Source organism: Oncorhynchus tshawytscha, linkage group LG13 (genome assembly GCF_018296145.1).
Source record: "Oncorhynchus tshawytscha isolate Ot180627B linkage group LG13, Otsh_v2.0, whole genome shotgun sequence".
NCBI lineage: Eukaryota > Metazoa > Chordata > Actinopteri > Salmoniformes > Salmonidae > Oncorhynchus > Oncorhynchus tshawytscha.
This window is the reverse complement of record NC_056441.1, coordinates 37120081-37137464: the sequence shown is the minus strand read 5'-3', so window position 1 is coordinate 37137464 and position 17384 is coordinate 37120081. Positions and strand designations below refer to the sequence as shown.

At 41.7% G+C, this 17384-nt stretch overlaps 1 protein-coding gene across 2 annotated transcripts; it reads left to right on the top strand.

Annotated features, from left to right (window-relative positions):
* The first annotated feature begins 3491 nt into the window (after positions 1–3491).
* On the top strand, positions 3492–16994 carry LOC112264852 (NADH dehydrogenase [ubiquinone] iron-sulfur protein 5). 2 transcript variants are annotated; one of them, XM_024441723.2, is made up of 3 exons: positions 3492–3618; positions 12424–12643; positions 16760–16994. In XM_024441723.2, exons 2-3 carry the CDS (start codon positions 12428–12430, stop codon positions 16865–16867), a joined length of 324 nt encoding a protein of 107 aa, XP_024297491.1. In that variant the 5' UTR covers positions 3492–3618; positions 12424–12427; the 3' UTR covers positions 16868–16994. The 2 variants fall into 2 exon arrangements, with proteins under 2 accessions (XP_024297491.1, XP_024297492.1); XM_024441724.2 differs by having other exon boundaries at positions 3511–3599.
* The last annotated feature ends 390 nt before the right edge of the window (positions 16995–17384 follow it).

The following is a 17384-nucleotide window of genomic DNA, read 5'->3' as shown; positions in this document are numbered from 1 at the left end:
TTAGGGATGCGTGAGTGTGGCATTTGTACTGGACTTTGTAGGCTTGATTTCCAATTTTTTTTCTATTTATAATTGAATGATCTTGAAATTGAATTATTTGCTGTGTCCATGAGTCTGCATGAACTGCGTTTTGTATGGGTGTATAGGCCTACAAGCATAATACGTACCTAATACACTGGTGGAGTTTACAGTAGTTTGTACAGAGACATGACTTTTAGATGCGATCTGCACTTGAATCTCAGCTGCACAGAGAAGAAGAAATTAGGGGTTAATGAGATCCGATGCCGTGGAAGATGGACAAGTACTGAACCAGCAGACAGTTCCACTTGAATGACTGACTGCCTGCCTTACAGACACTGACGAACACTGGCTTTCTGACATGCTAGCTGTCTGACCCACTCGAATGGTGTGTGTGTGTGTGTGTGTGTGTGTGTGTGTGTGTGTGTGTGTGTGTGTGTGTGTGTGTGTGTGTGTGTGTGTGTGTGTGTGTGAGATTGAAAGTGTGTGCTACTCACTCACAAAGACCTATAAAGACACAATATACATTTTCAGTAGAAAATAATAGTAGAATGGAAAGACTTTTTGTGATTGTATTTGTTTGTTCCACTATCGAGTGAATGTATGAATGAGCACTTGTGCACTTTATTTAAATATTCAGCTTTTTTTTTGCTATTCATTGTCAAGTTTTCGTCCATTGCTTAAAATCACACTTGTACAATCATAGCCAAATGTTGATTATCAGAAACCTTTTTACAGTGTAACAACATTTTGCAGACTCATTTTAATTTCTTCAAGAATAATTACTAGAGCTTATTTTTGCTGTTTACAAACCATGTGCTTCAGTTTCAGTTCTTAAAGATATCCCCATTTACCATAGACATCATGAGAAATCTCTATATGGGAACATTGTTTCACTTCAAATAAGCTTTATTGGGTCAAATCATACGATTGGGCAGAGCTTAGTATGGTATGTTGATGTAATTCAGTTTTGGCTTATTTCTGCCTATGAGAAACCACATGAATGTACCACGGATTGAAACAGAACTTCCTAAATATGAAAGGAGGATTTACCATTAATAACACACCTAGATGTGGCGATTTTAGCATGTAAATCTTGGTGGGGCAAACTCCCATTTTTTTTTAGATGCATGCCAGCAAAGCTACTACACAACACTAAACAATACATTAATAGCACTATAATGGTGACAAACAGTGCCCACAAACTGTAAGGGCCTATATAAAGCTGTCCCAACAGCAAAGCTTTCTTTTCAGCACCATGGAGTGAATCCTTACCACTGCTACACCTGGCTATCAGCAGAGCCTTGTCTGGCAGCGAAACAATTCATTCAGCCTCTTAAAAAAACACAGCTGATATGGCTGACTTGCTTAAACAAATGTGGTTTCTTCTGATAATTGAGATGTACAAACTATGGCATAAGGGGACGACGAGCGGATAAGAGGCAATCTGTAATTTTGATTAAGACATTGATGAGCGAGCTAATACGGACGTAGTCAATTTAACTACTTGTTATGTACTTTTGAAATGTACAGCTACAGAATTCAAAACAGAGTCCGTTCTTACAGTATTCTCCCTGTACACCAAGTCAGAACTGTAGGATAAATAAAGAGGGCATATAAGCAGACAATGAAAGTTCTTACAATATTCAATGATTACATTTATCTAAAACAGGCTATAGGCTATATGTGCACCACCAAGTCAGAACAGTAGGCTAAGTTATGAGGGGGAAAGGGACCAAGGAAGGTGGCACAGCATTCCTCATCAAACTTTGTCATCAAAGTCTGGTATTCTCTGGATTTATGGTGCTTTCGAGACAACTGGGAACTCTGGAAAAAAAACAAGGTTGAATCCTGACCTCCAGTGATCTTCCAATTGGAGCTCTAGAAAGAGGCCTGGGTTCCCGACTTGGAATTTTAAGTTTGATGACCATTCAAAACATATTTTTCCAGTTGGAGCTAGTTTTTTAAAACTCACTTTTTGAGTTATTTTTGAACTCACTGAAGTCTGAGATTTCCCAGTTCTGAGTTTCCAGTTGTTTTGAATGTGGCAGAAGTCTTGCTGGATTGACAGCATGAATGTTTATCCTTTTAATCTTGGAAAAGAGACCCTTAAACCCAGACATGGACCACACACCCATTCCACTGAATAGCAGGCTAGTGATTGCTTTGCAACGCTTGCAGTTAGCCACTGATTCCTTCCAAATCACTCATTGTTTGAATTTGCGATGTCCAACTTGTGTAATATTTATGTCCAATCGCAGATGAGCACCGATACGTTTTATCTATAATTTCTCTTCATATGACAAGGATTGAAAAGGATTTGCCAGTAGATTGTCAATGTGATTCATGATGATGACTGCTTGACTAGCTTGCTAGCTAAGATTTTGAAAGTATGATGTTGACATGATCAGTCCACTCAAAGCTACGGTAGATATAACGAGATTTGACCATTTTATCTGTGGCCAATGACCTTGAGCTTTTTTTGGATGGGCACTTCTAATGTAACTCTAAGGCCGCACCCGAGGGGCTTGAATTTTTTAGCTCTACCCGTAGATTTTTCAGTGGCGTAGTGTCCCCATGAGTGACAGAACACTGAGCCAGTCAAGGCGCAACTAGAGAACATTACCAACCCCTACGCTCCGTATTTTCCGCTGGCTGCCTCACCACCACAGAAAGCACTGAGCTAGGCTGAAACACCTGCATTTTGAAGCTGCCTTACTCAAGAAAGCAAAAAAGAGACCCATGTTTGTATGCGGCTTTATTAACTCAATGATTTAATTTTAATTTTATATTGTTTGAAAGATATGTAACACGTATTAATACCAAAATAACATGCAAAACAGACAACAGGAGGGGCTCAAAACAGGTGGGGCTCTGCCCTGAATGATGGGTCGCCACTGGATGTGGATAAAATAGTTATAAATATATACTGTAAATAGTAATATAAAAGTATTATATATAAATGTGTATCTCCTGACACTGTTTTGTAAGCCCCTATATGGGGCCGAACACACAGGACTGTGAAAAACGTTGTGGACATATTTTGGGAAAATAAACACATTTTCTGTTGCACCAATATTGTCTTATTGTGGTTAGTCATGGGGAAATGGAATGAAACACAGACACACATTTGACTTATGAATCAAAGTCTTTATGCATAACATACTTGGTCATAGTCAGTGTTGGGGAGTAGTGAACTACACGTACTGTAGTCCAACTAGTAATTTAATAGGTTAAAATACATCTGACTCCAGAGTGATCTGTTATTACAATTTGTAGTGTATTACATTTTAGATTTAGATATAATTTATCACGTAGGCTGAATGTAGTTAACTACTTTTGTAAAGTAACTTTAGTGTAGCTTAACTTCTTCCAGTGTGAAGTAATTGGTAGCTTCCCCTACACTGGTCATAGTAATGTTACAGTTAAATATGATCGTGTTCAGTCCAGCTGGGGTTAAGAAATTTCCCTACGATCTTTACAGTAGTGTCGTAAATATAGGCTAGGTTGCCAAGCGACCATCTGATTTCAGGCTTAGGCCGCTCTACTGTAAAGTGAGGGGATCCACACAGAAGGTTAAAGTGAGTTCACCAAAACACGGTAAATAATGACATGGATACCATATTTACATAACGTTTGACAAGACAACCCTAACATAATATTGTACACGCTTGCTCAACAACAATGTGGGGGAAATTGTTTAGCAAGTGACCAAACAGCGCGAACGGTCTTTCTTGTCGTTAGCAAGCTAACTAGCTGTCTTTTACGTCAGTTTGTTCGTTTATCAATACAATTAGCTAGCTAAACAGTTAGCTAGACAGCAAAGTCGAGTGAAATAAGTGCATTGCTGCTTAATATTGCTAGCTAGCATAGCTGGAATTAACGACGTTAATAATACTAGCTAGCTAGGTAATGGGCTTGTATGAATGTCAAAATGCAACGTTGCTTTGGCTAGTTAGCTAGCTAACTTAACTCGTTAGGGCTGGCAAGCTGTAACGTTAGCTAGCTGGTAATCGCACGTTAAAGTGGGTCTGACAGTATTTTAGGAACATGAAATCTTATTAAAATCTGTTCATGTACACCCCCAGAAAGAATGACACTTTTTGAAACATGTTCTGACAAACGACTAACGTTACTTAGATGAGGTCATTTTCACGTTTTCATAAGTTCTTAAGTGTTTGGGAATTGCATATACTAAGGCATTTGTGAAAATTATATAGGTAATAGTGGGAAAGCAGCCGTGCGTTTAGACAATTTGTAGACATTGCATTAAATAAAACCTAATAAAAACATACAGTACCAGTCAAAAGTTTTACACACCTACTCATTCCAGGTTTTTTTATTTTTATTTTTTTTACTGTTTTCTACATTGTAGAGCAATAGTGAAGACAACTATGAAGTAACACAAATGGAATCCTCTAGTAACCAAAAAAGTGTTCAACAAATCAAAATATATTTTATATTTGAGATTATTCTAAGTAGCCACCCTTTGCCTTGACGACAGCTTCGCACACTCTAAACCAGCTTCACGACGTTGTCACCTGGAATGCATTTTAATTAACAGGTGTGCCTTGTTAAATTGTGGAATTTGTGGAATACCAAGAAAAGGATTGGTGAATTATATTAATCATGCATTGAACTGCATCCATCTATTCTGCCAAAAATGCCTTCGTGTACACCTATCTATCTATACAGTACATTGTAGCCACTAATTGCACTGATGACAGCTTTGCACACTCTTGGCATTCTCTCAACCAGCTTCACCTGGAATGATTTTCCAACTGTCTTGAAGGACTAACCACATATGCTGAGCACTTGTTGGCTGCTTTTCCTTCACCCTGCAGTCCAAATCATCCCAAACCATTTCAATTGGGTTGTGGTCGGGTGATTGTGGAGGCCAGGTCATCTGCTGCAGCACTCCATCACTCTCCTCCTTGGTAAAATAGCCTTACACAGCCTGGAGATCCTGTTGTCCTGTTGAAAAACAAATGATAGTTCCACAAAGCGTAAACCAGATGGGATGGCGTATCACTGCCGAATGTGGTGGTTACCATGCTGGTTAAGTATGCCTAGAATTCTAAATAAATCAAGACTATGTCACCAGCAAGGCACCATTACACCTCTTCCATGCTTCACAGTGGGAACCACACATGCAGAGATCATCTGTTCACCTATTCTGCATCTCACAAAGACATGGCAGTTGGAACCAGAAAATAAAACAATAATAATCATCAGACCAAAGGACAGATTTCCACCGGTCTGATGTCCATTGCTCGTGCTTCTTGGCTCATGCAAGTCTTCTTCTTATTGGTGTCCTTCTAGTAGTGGTTTCTTGGTAGCAATTCAACCATGAAGGCCTGATTCACGCAGTCTCCTCTGAACAGTTTATGTTGAGATGTGTTTGTTACTTGAACTCTGTGAAGCATTTATTTGGGCTGAAATTTTTGAGGCTGGTAACTAATGAACTTATCCTCTGTAGCAGAGGCAACTTTGAGTCTTCCGTTCCGTGTAGTGGTCCTCATGAGAGCCAGTTTCATAATAGCGCTGAATGGTTTTTGCGACTGAACTTGAAGAAACGTTAAGTTCTTTAAATGTTCTGCATTGACTGACCTTCATGTCTTAGTAATGATGGAATGTCGTACCTTTGCTTATTTGAGCTGTTCTTGCCATAATATGAACTTAGGGCTATAGGGCTTTCTTCTGTATACCACCCCTACCTTGTCACAACACAAGTAATTGGCTCAAACACATTAAGACGGAAAGAAATTACACAAATTAACTTTTAACAAGTCATCAAGGCAAAGGGTGGTTACTTTGAAGAATCTCAGATATAAAATATATTTTGGTTTAACACTTTTTTTGTTACTACATGATTCCATATGTGTTATTTGATAGTTTTGATGTCTTCACTGTTATTCTACAATGTAGAAAATTGTAAAAATAAAGAAAAACCCTGGAATGAGTAGGTGTGTCAACTTTTGATTGGTACTGTACATTTGCTTAACTAGCTATAGCCTAATGTTAGCTAGCTAACATTGAACCTGGTTGGTTAGCTACCTGCAGATTCATGCAGGGTAGTTGCGTCATGAGTTGGGATTATCGTTCATTGTTTACCTAGCTCGCTAGCTACTTGTTTTAACCAAAGACTTTACTATGCAAGCAACCATTTTGGGTGCATTTGGAAAATTCAGTCTGTCCATCTGCTCCGATTTCAGAGCACTCTCGTCTGAGTGTGCCAGAGCGCAGAATAACTGATGAATTTATGAACCTTCAACGCCAGCTGAATATGGCCGGTTTCAGTAAACGTGGGCTAAAAAGCATAATTAAATTATTGCCAGAAGCACAGTTGTACTCACCAACGCTCTGGATAAAATGAAAACAGCCTAACCAGCTCTGCTAGGTTGAGTAAAATGGTTAGAGTGGGGTGTTGTCTCATTATGTGTCTGGAAGTAGCTTGTAAGCTAGCCAATGATGTTAGTTTGGGTGCTTGACTGCCGTTGTGAGGTCAGAACGTTCGGATCAACCCTACTCATCGGCCAGAGTGTCCGGTTTGCTCTCCGAGAGTGATACATTTTGAATTTACGAATGGACAATCTGACCACACAGTTGCAGTCACCAACGCTCTATATAACATAACAGCCTATCCAGCTCTGCTAGGGTGAGTAATGTTCAGTGAGCTGCCCTGTCATTTGTGTCTGACAGTATCTAGCAAGTTAGCTAGGGGGCTTGACTGTTGCTGTTAGTACAGAACGCTTGGATCAACCCTAAAAGAGATGGGTGGGGTTAAAGCTTAAGAGGGTGTGAACGATGCTAAATGGGTGTAGACAAAGAACTCTCCAGTAGTAAACTCAGCAAAAAAAGAAAAGTCCCTTTTTCAGGACCCTGTCTTTCAAAGATAATTGGTAAAAACACAAATAACTTCACAGATCTTCATTGTAAAGGGTTTAAACACTGTTTCCCATGTGTGTTCAATGAACAATTAATGAACATGCACCTGTAGAACGGTCGCTAAGACACTAACAGCTTACAGACGGTAGGCAATTAAGGTCACAGTTATGAAAACTTAGGACACTAAAGAGGCCTTTCTATTGACTCTGAAAAACACCAAAAGAAAGATGCCCAGGGTCCCTGCTCATCTGCCTGAATGTGCCTTAGGCATGCTGCAAGGAGGCATGAGGACTGCAGATGTGGCCAGGGCAATAAATTGCAATGTCTGTACTGTGAGACGCCTAAGACGGCACTACAGGGAGACAGGATGGACAGCTGATTTTCCTTCCAGTGGCAGGCCACGTGCAACAACACATGCACAGGTGCCCGAGTTACACCAGGAATGCACAATCCCTCTATCAGTGCTCAGACTATCTGCGAGAGGCTGGACTGAGTTCTTGTAGGCCTGTTGTAAGGCAGGTCCTCACCAGACATCACTGGCAACAACTTCACCTATGGGCACAAACCCATCGTCGCTGGACCAGACAGGACTGGCAAAAAGTGCTCTTCACTGACAAGTCGCAGTTTTGTCTCACCAGGGATGATGGTCGGATTCACGTTTATCGTCGAAGGAATGAGCGTTACACCGAGGCCTTTACTCTAGAGGGGGAGGGTCCGTCATGGTCTGGGGCAATGTGTCACAGCATCATCGGACTGAGCTTGTTGCCATTGCAGGCAATCTCAACGCTGTGCGTTACAGGGAAGACTTCCTCCTCCCTCATGTGGTAGCCTTCCTGCAGGCTCATCCTGACATGACCCTCCAGCATGACAATGCCACCAGCCATACTGCTCGTTCTGTGCGTGATTTCCTGCAAGACAGGAATGTCAGTGTTCTGCCATGGCCAGCGTAGAGCCCAGATCTCAATCCCATTGAGCACGTCTGGGACCTGTTGGATCAGAGGATGAGGGCTAAGGCCATACCCCCCCAGAAATATCCGGTAACTTGCAGGTGCCTTGGTGGAAGAGTGGGTTAACATCACACAGCAAAAACTGGCAAATCTGGTGCAGTCCATGAGGAGGATATGCACTGCAGTACTTAATGCAGCTGGTGGCCACACCAGATACTGACTGTTACTTTTGATTTTGACCCCCCTCCCCTTTGTTCAGGGACACATTATTTAATTTCTGTTAGCCACATGTCTGTGGAACTTGTTCAGTTTATGTCTCAGTTGTTGAATCTTGTTATGTTCATAGAAATATTTACACATGTAAAGTTTGCTGAAAATAAATGCAGTTGACAGTGAGAGGACGTTTCTTTTTTTGCTGGGTTTAGTACCAAAACATTGAAAAGGCCAGTTTCTCAAAAGTGAGTTTACAAGTTTATTAACTTTCAAAGCAAAATTTCCTTCCCATTGTTCATAAACTGTAGGGTATGATATACCATTATTGTTCATAAACTGTAGTGTATGATATACCATTTTGGATAAAAGTAGAGGCGCCAGAGCTACAATTTCAAATTTTGCTACATCAGACCAATTTTTAGCTGGTCGGTCACATGTGGGAACTCCTTCAAGACTGTTGGAAAAGCATTCCAGGTGAAACTGGTTGAGAGAATGCCAAGGGTGTGCAAAGCTGTCATCAAGGCAAAGGGTGGCTACTTTGAAGAATCTAAAATATTTGGTTACTACATGATACCATATGTGTTATTTCATAGTTTTGATGTTTTCACTAATATTCTACAATGTAGAAAATAGTCAAAAAATAAGGAAAAACCTGTGAATGAGTAGGTGTCCAAAATGTTGACTGGTACTGTATGTGGACACCCCTTCAAAAGAGTGGATTTGGCTATTTCAGCCACACACCCATGCAATCTCCATAACCAAACATTGGCAGTAGACTAGCCTTACTGAATAGCTCAGTGATTTTCAACGTGGTGCCGTCATAGGATGCCACCTTATCAACAAGTCAGTTTGTCACATTTTGGCCTTGCAAGAGCTGCCCTGGTAAACTGTGCTATTATTGTGAAGTGGAAACGTATCGGAGAAACCAAGTGCTAAAGTCCGTAGCACGGAAAAATTGTCTGTCCTCGTTTGCAACACTCACCACCACAGAGTTCCAAACGGCCTCTGGAAGCAACGTCAGCACACTAACTGTTCATCGGGAGCTTCGTGACATGCGTTTCCATGGCCAAGCAGTTGCACATAAGTCTAAGATCACCATGCGCAATGCCAAGAGTGGTGTAAAGCTCTGCGCCATTGTACTCTGGAGCAGTGGAAACGCGTTCTTTGGACTGATGAATCATGCTTCACCATCTGGCAGTCTGACAGCCGAATCTGTGTTTTGCGGATGCCAGGAGAACGCTACCTGCCCCAATGCATAGTGCCAACTGTAAAGTTAGGTGGAGGACAAATAATGGTCTGGGGCTGTTTTTCATGGTTACGGTTAGTTCCACTTAGTTCCAGTAAAGGAAAATCTTAACGCAACAGCATACAATGACATTCTAGACAATTCTGTGCTTCCAACTTTGTAACAACAGTTTGGGGAAGGCCCTTTCCTGTTTCAGCATGACAATACCCCCGTGCACAAAGCAAGGTCCATACAGAAATGGTTTGTCGAGATTGGTGTGGAAGAACTTCATTGGTCTGCACAGAGCCCTGACCTCAACCCCATCGAACACTTTGGGATGAATTGGAACACCGACTGCGAGCCAGACCTAATCGCCCAACATCAGAGCCCGACCACACTAATGCTCTTGTGGCTGAATGGAAGCAAGTCCCTGCAGCAATGTTCCAACATCTAGTGGAAAGCCTTCCTAGAACAGTGTATGCTGTTTTAAGCAGCAAATGGGGGACATACTCCATATTAATGCATATGATATTGGAATGAGGTGTTTGACCAGCAGGTGTCCACATACTTTTGGTAATGTAGTGTACATCATGGAATGTGGAGTCCAATAGAACCTACTTCTGAAACCTCTTATAAAGTTGGTTTTGTAATATAAACTGAGATTTTTTTAAAATTTTTTTACTGATATTATTTTTTATTTATTTCATATCTGCAAAGTAGTTAAACCGCTGTCAGTTCCACTTTAACTAGCTTTCCCATTCATCAAATCAAATCAAGTTTTATTTGTCACATACACATGGTTAGCAGATGTTAATGCAAGTGTAGCGAAATGCTTGTGCTTCTAGTTCCGACAATGCAGTAATAACCAACAAGTAATCTAACTAACAATTCCAAAACTACTGTCTTATACACAGTGTAAGGGGATAAAGAATATGTACATAAAAAGATATATGAATGAGTGATGGTACAGAGCAGCATAGGCAAGATACAGTAGATGGTATCGAGTACAGTATATACATATGAGATGAGTATGTAAACAAAGTGGCATAGTTAAAGTGGCTAGTGATACATGTATTACATAAGGATGCAGTAGATGATATAGAGTACAGTATATACGTATACATATGAGATGAATAATGTAGGGTATGTAAACATTATATTAAGTAGCATTGTTTAAAGTGGCTAGTGATATATTTTACATCAATTCCCATTATTAAAGTGGCTGGAGTTGAGTCAGTGTGTTGGCAGCAGCCACTCAATGTTAGTGGTGGCTGTTTAACAGTCTGATGGCCTTGAGATAGAAGCTGTTTTTCAGTCTCTCGGTCCCAGCTTTGATGCACCTGTACTGACCTCGCCTTCTGGATGATAGCGGGGTGAACAGGCAGTGGCTCGGGTGGTTGTTGTCCTTGATGATCTTTATGGCCTTCCTGTAACATCGGGTGGTGTAGGTGTCCTGGAGGGCAGGTAGTTTGCCCCGGTGATGCGTTGTGCAGACCTCACTACCCTCTGGAGAGCCTTACGGTTGTGGGCGGAGCAGTTGCCGTACCAGGCGGTGATACAGCCCGCCAGGATGCTCTCGATTGTGCATCTGTAGAAGTTTGTGAGTGCTTTGGTGACAAGCTGAATTTCTTCAGCCTCCTGAGGTTGAAGAGGCGCTGCTGCGCCTTCTTCACGATGCTGTCTGTTTGAGTGGACCAATTCAGTTTGTCTGTGATGTGTATGCCGAGGAACTTAAAACTTACTACCCTCTCCACTACTGTTCCATCGATGTGGATAGGGAGGTGTTCCCTCTGCTGTTTCCTGAAGTCCACAATCATCTCCTTAGTTTTGTTGACGTTGAGTGTGAGGTTATTTTCCTGACACCACACTCCGAGGGCCCTCACCTCCTCCCTGTAGGCCGTCTCGTCATTGTTGGTAATCAAGCCTACCACTGTTGTGTCGTCCGCAAACTTGATGATTGAGTTGGAGGCGTGCGTGGCCACGCAGTCGTGGGTGAACAGGGAGTACAGGAGAGGGCTCAGAACGCACCCTTGTGGGGCCCCAGTGTTGAGGATCAGCGGGGTGGAGATGTTGTTGCCTACCCTCACCACCTGGGGCGGCCCGTCAGGAAGTCCAGTACCCAGTTGCACAGGGCGGGGTCGAGACCCAGGGTCTCGAGCTTGATGACGAGCTTGGAGGGTACTATGGTGTTCAAATGCTGAGCTGTAGTCGATGAACAGCATTCTCACATAGGTATTCCTCTTGTCCAGATGGGTTAGGGCAGTGTGCAGTGTGGTTGAGATTGCATCGTCTGTGGACCTATTTGGGCGGTAAGCAAATTGGAGTGGGTCTAGGGTGTCAGGTAGGGTGGAGGTGATATGGTCCTTGACTAGTCTCTCAAAGCACTTCATGATGACGGAAGTGAGTGCTACGGGGCGGTAGTCGTTTAGCTCAGTTACCTTAGCTTTCTTGGGAACAGGAACAATGGTGGCCCTCTTGAAGCATGTGGGAACAGCAGACTGGTATAGGGATTGATTGAATACGTCCGTAAACACACCGGCCAGCTGGTCTGCGCATGCTCTGAGGGCGCGGCTGGGGATGCCGTCTGGGCCTGCAGCCTTGCGAGGGTTAACACGTTTAAATGTTTTACTCACCTCGGCTGCAGTGAAGGAGAGCAGTGGAATGTACTGTAATGCTAGCGCATATGGCTGGGTATGGCCCCAGTGTTCTCCAGAGTTAGTAATGTTATCTAATTCTACTGAACGTTTGGCTATTGTTCTTGAATTTATATTGATGCTTCCAGTTTTATGAACAATAATGTACAGCTAGAGGGCTCTCTATACCAATGAGAAATGTCAGAGATTTAATGCACAGCCAACACATTGGGTGTATTCATTCGCCAATAGACCGTAACATTAGCAAACAGTTGCAAAATGTTTTGCAACTAAAATTAGTTTTCTTTGGACAAATTCAGGTGTGCGTCTCCCTGTTTTATTCAGTTTGTTTCTGCTTGGTTCCTAGTGAATACATCCCTTGTTATTATGGCCATAATAACTCTAGGGAAAAGACAAAGAAACACAGAAAGGCCCCTTTCTAATCAAAAACCTTAAGCATCACCTTTGCTCTTCTCCCCCCCCCCCCACCATCCTGCAGCATCATGCCGTTCATCGACCTCCAGGGGAAGTTGGGTATCAACATGGACAAATGGATGTTGATCCAGGGTGGAGAGCAGCCATATAAACGTGCGCCGCGCTGCCACGCCTTTGAGAAGGAGTGGATCGAGTGTGCAGATGGCATTGGTCAGACCCGTGCCAAAAAGGAGTGCAAGCTTGAGTTTGAGGACTTCTATGAGTGCATGCACAGAGAGAAGACGGTGAGTGTAAGACATCTGAGTTGAAGAGTGTGTGTGTGTTTCGTGTCCTTTTCCCATAAACACTTGTGATTTCATCAACTAAGACCTGTTGAAGAGTTGTCAGTTGATGTCCATGTCTTTGATAAAGTAACTGTTAGTCATCCTACATGGTTGTCCATTCTAGGGATGTGATAAATGGAAAAATGTTCTTAACATTTAAACATAAAATTCATACATTTCCACTAGAGGTTGACCATTTCCACTAGAGGTTGACCGATTAATCGGAATGGCCGATTTAATTTTGGGCCGATTTCAAGTTTTCACAACAATCGGAAATCGGTCATTTTGGACGCCGATTTTCTTTTTTCTTTTTCTTTTTTTATACACCTTTATTTAATCTGTATTTATCTAGACAAGTCAGTTAAGAACACATTCTTATTTTTAATGACGGCCTAGGAACGGTGGGTTAACCTCTTGCGTCGACCTGAGACGCAGACGTCCCATCTAGGCATCTGGAAATGCAAATGCGCTACGCCAAATGCTAATAGCACTCGTTAAAACTCAAACGTTCATCAAAACACACATGTAGGGCACTGAATTAAAGTTACACTCGTTGTGAATCTAGCCAACAAGTCAGATTATTAAAATGCTTTTCGGCGAAAGCATGAGAAGCATGAGAAGCTATTATCTGATAGCATGCAACACCCCGAAATACCTGAAGGCGACGTAAACAAAAGAATTAGCGTAGCCGGCACTACAGAAATAGCAGAAATAAAATATAAAACTTTCATTACCTTGGACGAGCTTCTTTGTTGGCACTCCTATATGTCCCATAAACATCGCTATTGGGTCTTTTTTTTCGATTAAATCGGTCCATATATACCCAAAATATCCATCTACGGAAACTGTGTGATTCAGAAAAAAAGACTGTTTCAAAACGCTACGTCATTTTTTTAAATTAAAAAAGTTGACGATAAACTTTCACAAAACACTTCGAAATACTTTTGTAATCCAACTTTAGGTATTAGTAAACGTTAATAATCTATCAAATTGATCACGAGGCGATGTGTATTCAATAGCTCCACGCTTTCAAATCATCTTCCAAAATCTCTCTTCCAAAACTTCCTGTCGGAGACCGGATGGAAAGTGGTCTCTCTTCCTCGTTTGACCAAGAAACAACGAGAAGGCAATTGACAAGAGTGGTGACATCGTGTGGAAGCTGTAGGACTTGCAATCTCGGCCCTATTTAATTTCGTGCCCCTTGAACAATACATGCAAGTGGCGCATGGATATTTTTTTCAGTTTTCAGTGATCAGTTTTTCTTGCGCTTTTCGATGAAACAGACACTGTTATACTCACAGTGGTGATTTAACCAGTTTTAGAAACGTGAGAGTGTTTTCTATCCACACATACTAATCATATGCATATACTATATTCCTGGCATGAGTAGCAGGACGCCGGAATGTTGCGCGATTTTTAACAGAATGTTCGAAAAAGTAGAGGGTCGACTTAAGAGGTTGTTAACTGCCTTGTTCAGGGGCAGAATGACAGATTTTTACCTTGTCAGCTCAGGGATTCAATCTTGCAACCTTAAGGTTAACTAGTCCAACGCTCTAACCACCTGCCTCACGAGGAGCCCGCCTGTTGCGCGAATGCAGTAAGAAGCCATGGTAAGTTGCTAGCTAGCATTAAACTTAATCAATCATAATCACTAGTTATAACTACACATGGTTGATGATATTACTAGTTTATCGAGCGTGTCCTGCGTTGCATATAATCGATGCAGTGCGCATTTGCGAAAAAGGACTCGTTGCTCCAATGTGTACCTAACCATAAACGCCAATGCCTGTCTTAAAATCAATACACAGAAGTATATATTTTTAAACCTGCATATTTAGCTAAAAGAAATCCAGGTTAGCAGGCAATATTAAATTGTGTCACTTCTCTTGTGTTCATGGCACGAAGAGTCAGGGTTTATGCAACATTTTGGGCCGCCTGGCTCATTGCGAACTAATTTGCCAGAATTTGACGTAATTATGACATTGAAGGTTGTGCAATGTAACAGGAATATTTAGACTGATGTATGCCACCCGTTAGATAAAATACGGAACGGTTCCGTATTTCACTGAAAGAATAAACGTCTTGTTTTCAAGATGATATTTTCCGGATTTGACCATATTAATGACCTAAGGCTCGTATTTCTGTGTGTTAAGTATGATTTAATAGAGCAGTCTGACTGAGCGATGGTAGGCACCAGCAGGCTCGTAAGCATTCATTCAAACAGCACTTTTGTGCGTTTTGCGAGCAGCTCGTCGCTGTGCTTCAAGCATTGAGCTGTTTATGACTTCAAGCCTATCAACTCCCGAGATTAGGCTGGTGTAACGATGTGATGTGAAATGGCTAGCTAGTTAGCGGGGTGCGCGCTAATAGCGTTTCAAACGTCGCTCGCTCTGAGACTTGGAGTAGTTGTTCCCCTTGCTCTGCATGGGTAACGCTGCTTCGAGGGTGGCTGTTGTCGTTGTGTTCCTGGTTCGAGCCCAGGTAGGAGCGAGGAGAGGTACGGAAGCTATACTGTTACACTGGCAATACTAAAGTGCCTATAAGAACATCCAATAGTCAAAGGTATATGAAATACAAATGGTATAGAGAGAAATAGTCCTATAATTCCTATAATAACCACAACCTAAAACTTCTTACCTGGGAATATTGAAGACTCATGTTAAAAGTAACCACCAGCTTTCATATGTTCTCATGTTCTGAGCAAGGAACTGAAATGTTAGCTTTCTTACATGGCACATATTGCACTTTTACTTTCTTCTCCAACACTTTGTTTTTGTATTATTTAAACCAAATTGAACATGTTTCATTATTTGAGGCTAAATTGATTTTATTGATGTATTATATAAAGTTAAAATAAGTGTTCATTCAGTATTGTTGTAATTGTCATTATTACAAAGACATTTTAAAAACCGGCCGATTAATCAGTATCGGCTTTTTTGTCCTCCAATAATCGGTATCGGCGTTGAAAAATCATAATCGGTCAACCTCTAATTTCCACGCAAACTCACAATGAAGCTGAACTGCTGTCAGCAACGGTCTGTGTCTCACGGTGCGTCCCTTTCAGAAGGTTAAGCTTTGCATCTGTACTACCATTACTGTACCTCAATTCCACTTTGCAAAGTTTGAATTTCCTTCTCATTTAACTTCTCAAAGTATTGCCATACAGTGCTGTCGATTGCCTTTTCTGCCCTTTTCCAACACTTAACGACAATGACGTAGTAGTGAAGAGTCAACTCAAATAATTGTTCCCTTGCACGTCGACTCCTATTTCTGAGGGTCAAGATTCGTAGCGGAATCGACTCCTAAGATTCAGTATTTTTGGAGGAGACTGATTACCTGCATGTTTCATTGGGAGCTAGCAAGAGACGGACGGAGAGATAGGGAGGGGCACAGTATAGGCAGGACTCGCACCTTCAGTAAAGCAGGGCAAAATATCAATGAATAGCCTAGGATATTGAGATAAACGAGATGCAACACTTCTCACACAGTCACATAAAGTATCTGCACGGGTTCGCGTCACGCTGTTCACATCGTGGTAGCCAGGGCACCAAAACAGCAGAGAAGTTGAGCCTTGTGCTTCAACTCTCTTATTGTTGCGGAAATTGACCCACTATGCTGTTTATTTTCTGCATCTACGTAAAATAAAATAAAATTCAGTGAGGGATTTTTCTATACATTAAGGATCCCAATTTCCTTTAAACATTTGAATGTTTAAACGTTCACACCCTTAGTCCATCCTGTCCAGCTCTACCTTTTTTTCATTGACTTCATGGATAGTTGGAGAAAGCTTTGCTGTTGATTAGCAAATGATTGTCAAGACTTATAGGAGATGCTTTTGTTGTTTGACTGATTTTGTTGTTAAAAATACATTTAGTTGATCAATGAAGAGAATTGTGGTTTTGATCAGCAATGAGCTGAAAAAACACAACAATACCTCCTAAGAAGTTTTGAGCTTTCGCCCCCCCAAAAAAAGTTTGACAGCCTCTCTCAATATTTCCTCTGAATGTGCAGTAAGTGTTTGACGTGGATATCTCTCTCACTCTCCGTGCATCTCTTTCTCTCTTTCTGTGTCTGTAGCACAAGAGGCTGTATGAGATCCGTAAGCAGCGGGACAAGATGGTGAAGGAGGGCACCTACCAGACCCCAGCTCACCACACTGGCGCTCAGGCTGACAACAGGCCTTGACCCTATTTGACCTTGTTGACCACAAGGTGTGTCCCCAACTTGTGTATACAAATTTTTATTCAGATATCACTTTATTGTTCGTGTCTACCCCTGTGCAAGTTTGCAAATAAATATTATTGATTGTGAACCTTGTGTATTGACTTTCTCTTTGTCCTTTTTTAGGTACAGTGTAGGGAGAGATGATTGGAAGAAAGGGACAGAAACGTGAAGGTGATTTATAATATGTGCACTCAGGTTTCAGTTTGATGTTCACTATTTGCGCCCTCCAAAAAAGTTTGACAGCCTCTCTCAATATTTCCTCTGAATGTGCAGTAAGTGTCTGACGTGGATATCTCTCACTCTCTGTGTATCTCGGGGCTGCAGGTAGCCTAGTGGTTGGTGTTGGACTTGTAACCGAAAGGTTGCAAGATCAAATCCCCGAGCTGACAAGGTAAAAATCTATCGTTCTGCCCCTGAACAAGGCAGTTAACTGTTCCTAGGCCGTCATTGAAAATAAGAATTTGTTCTTAACTGACGT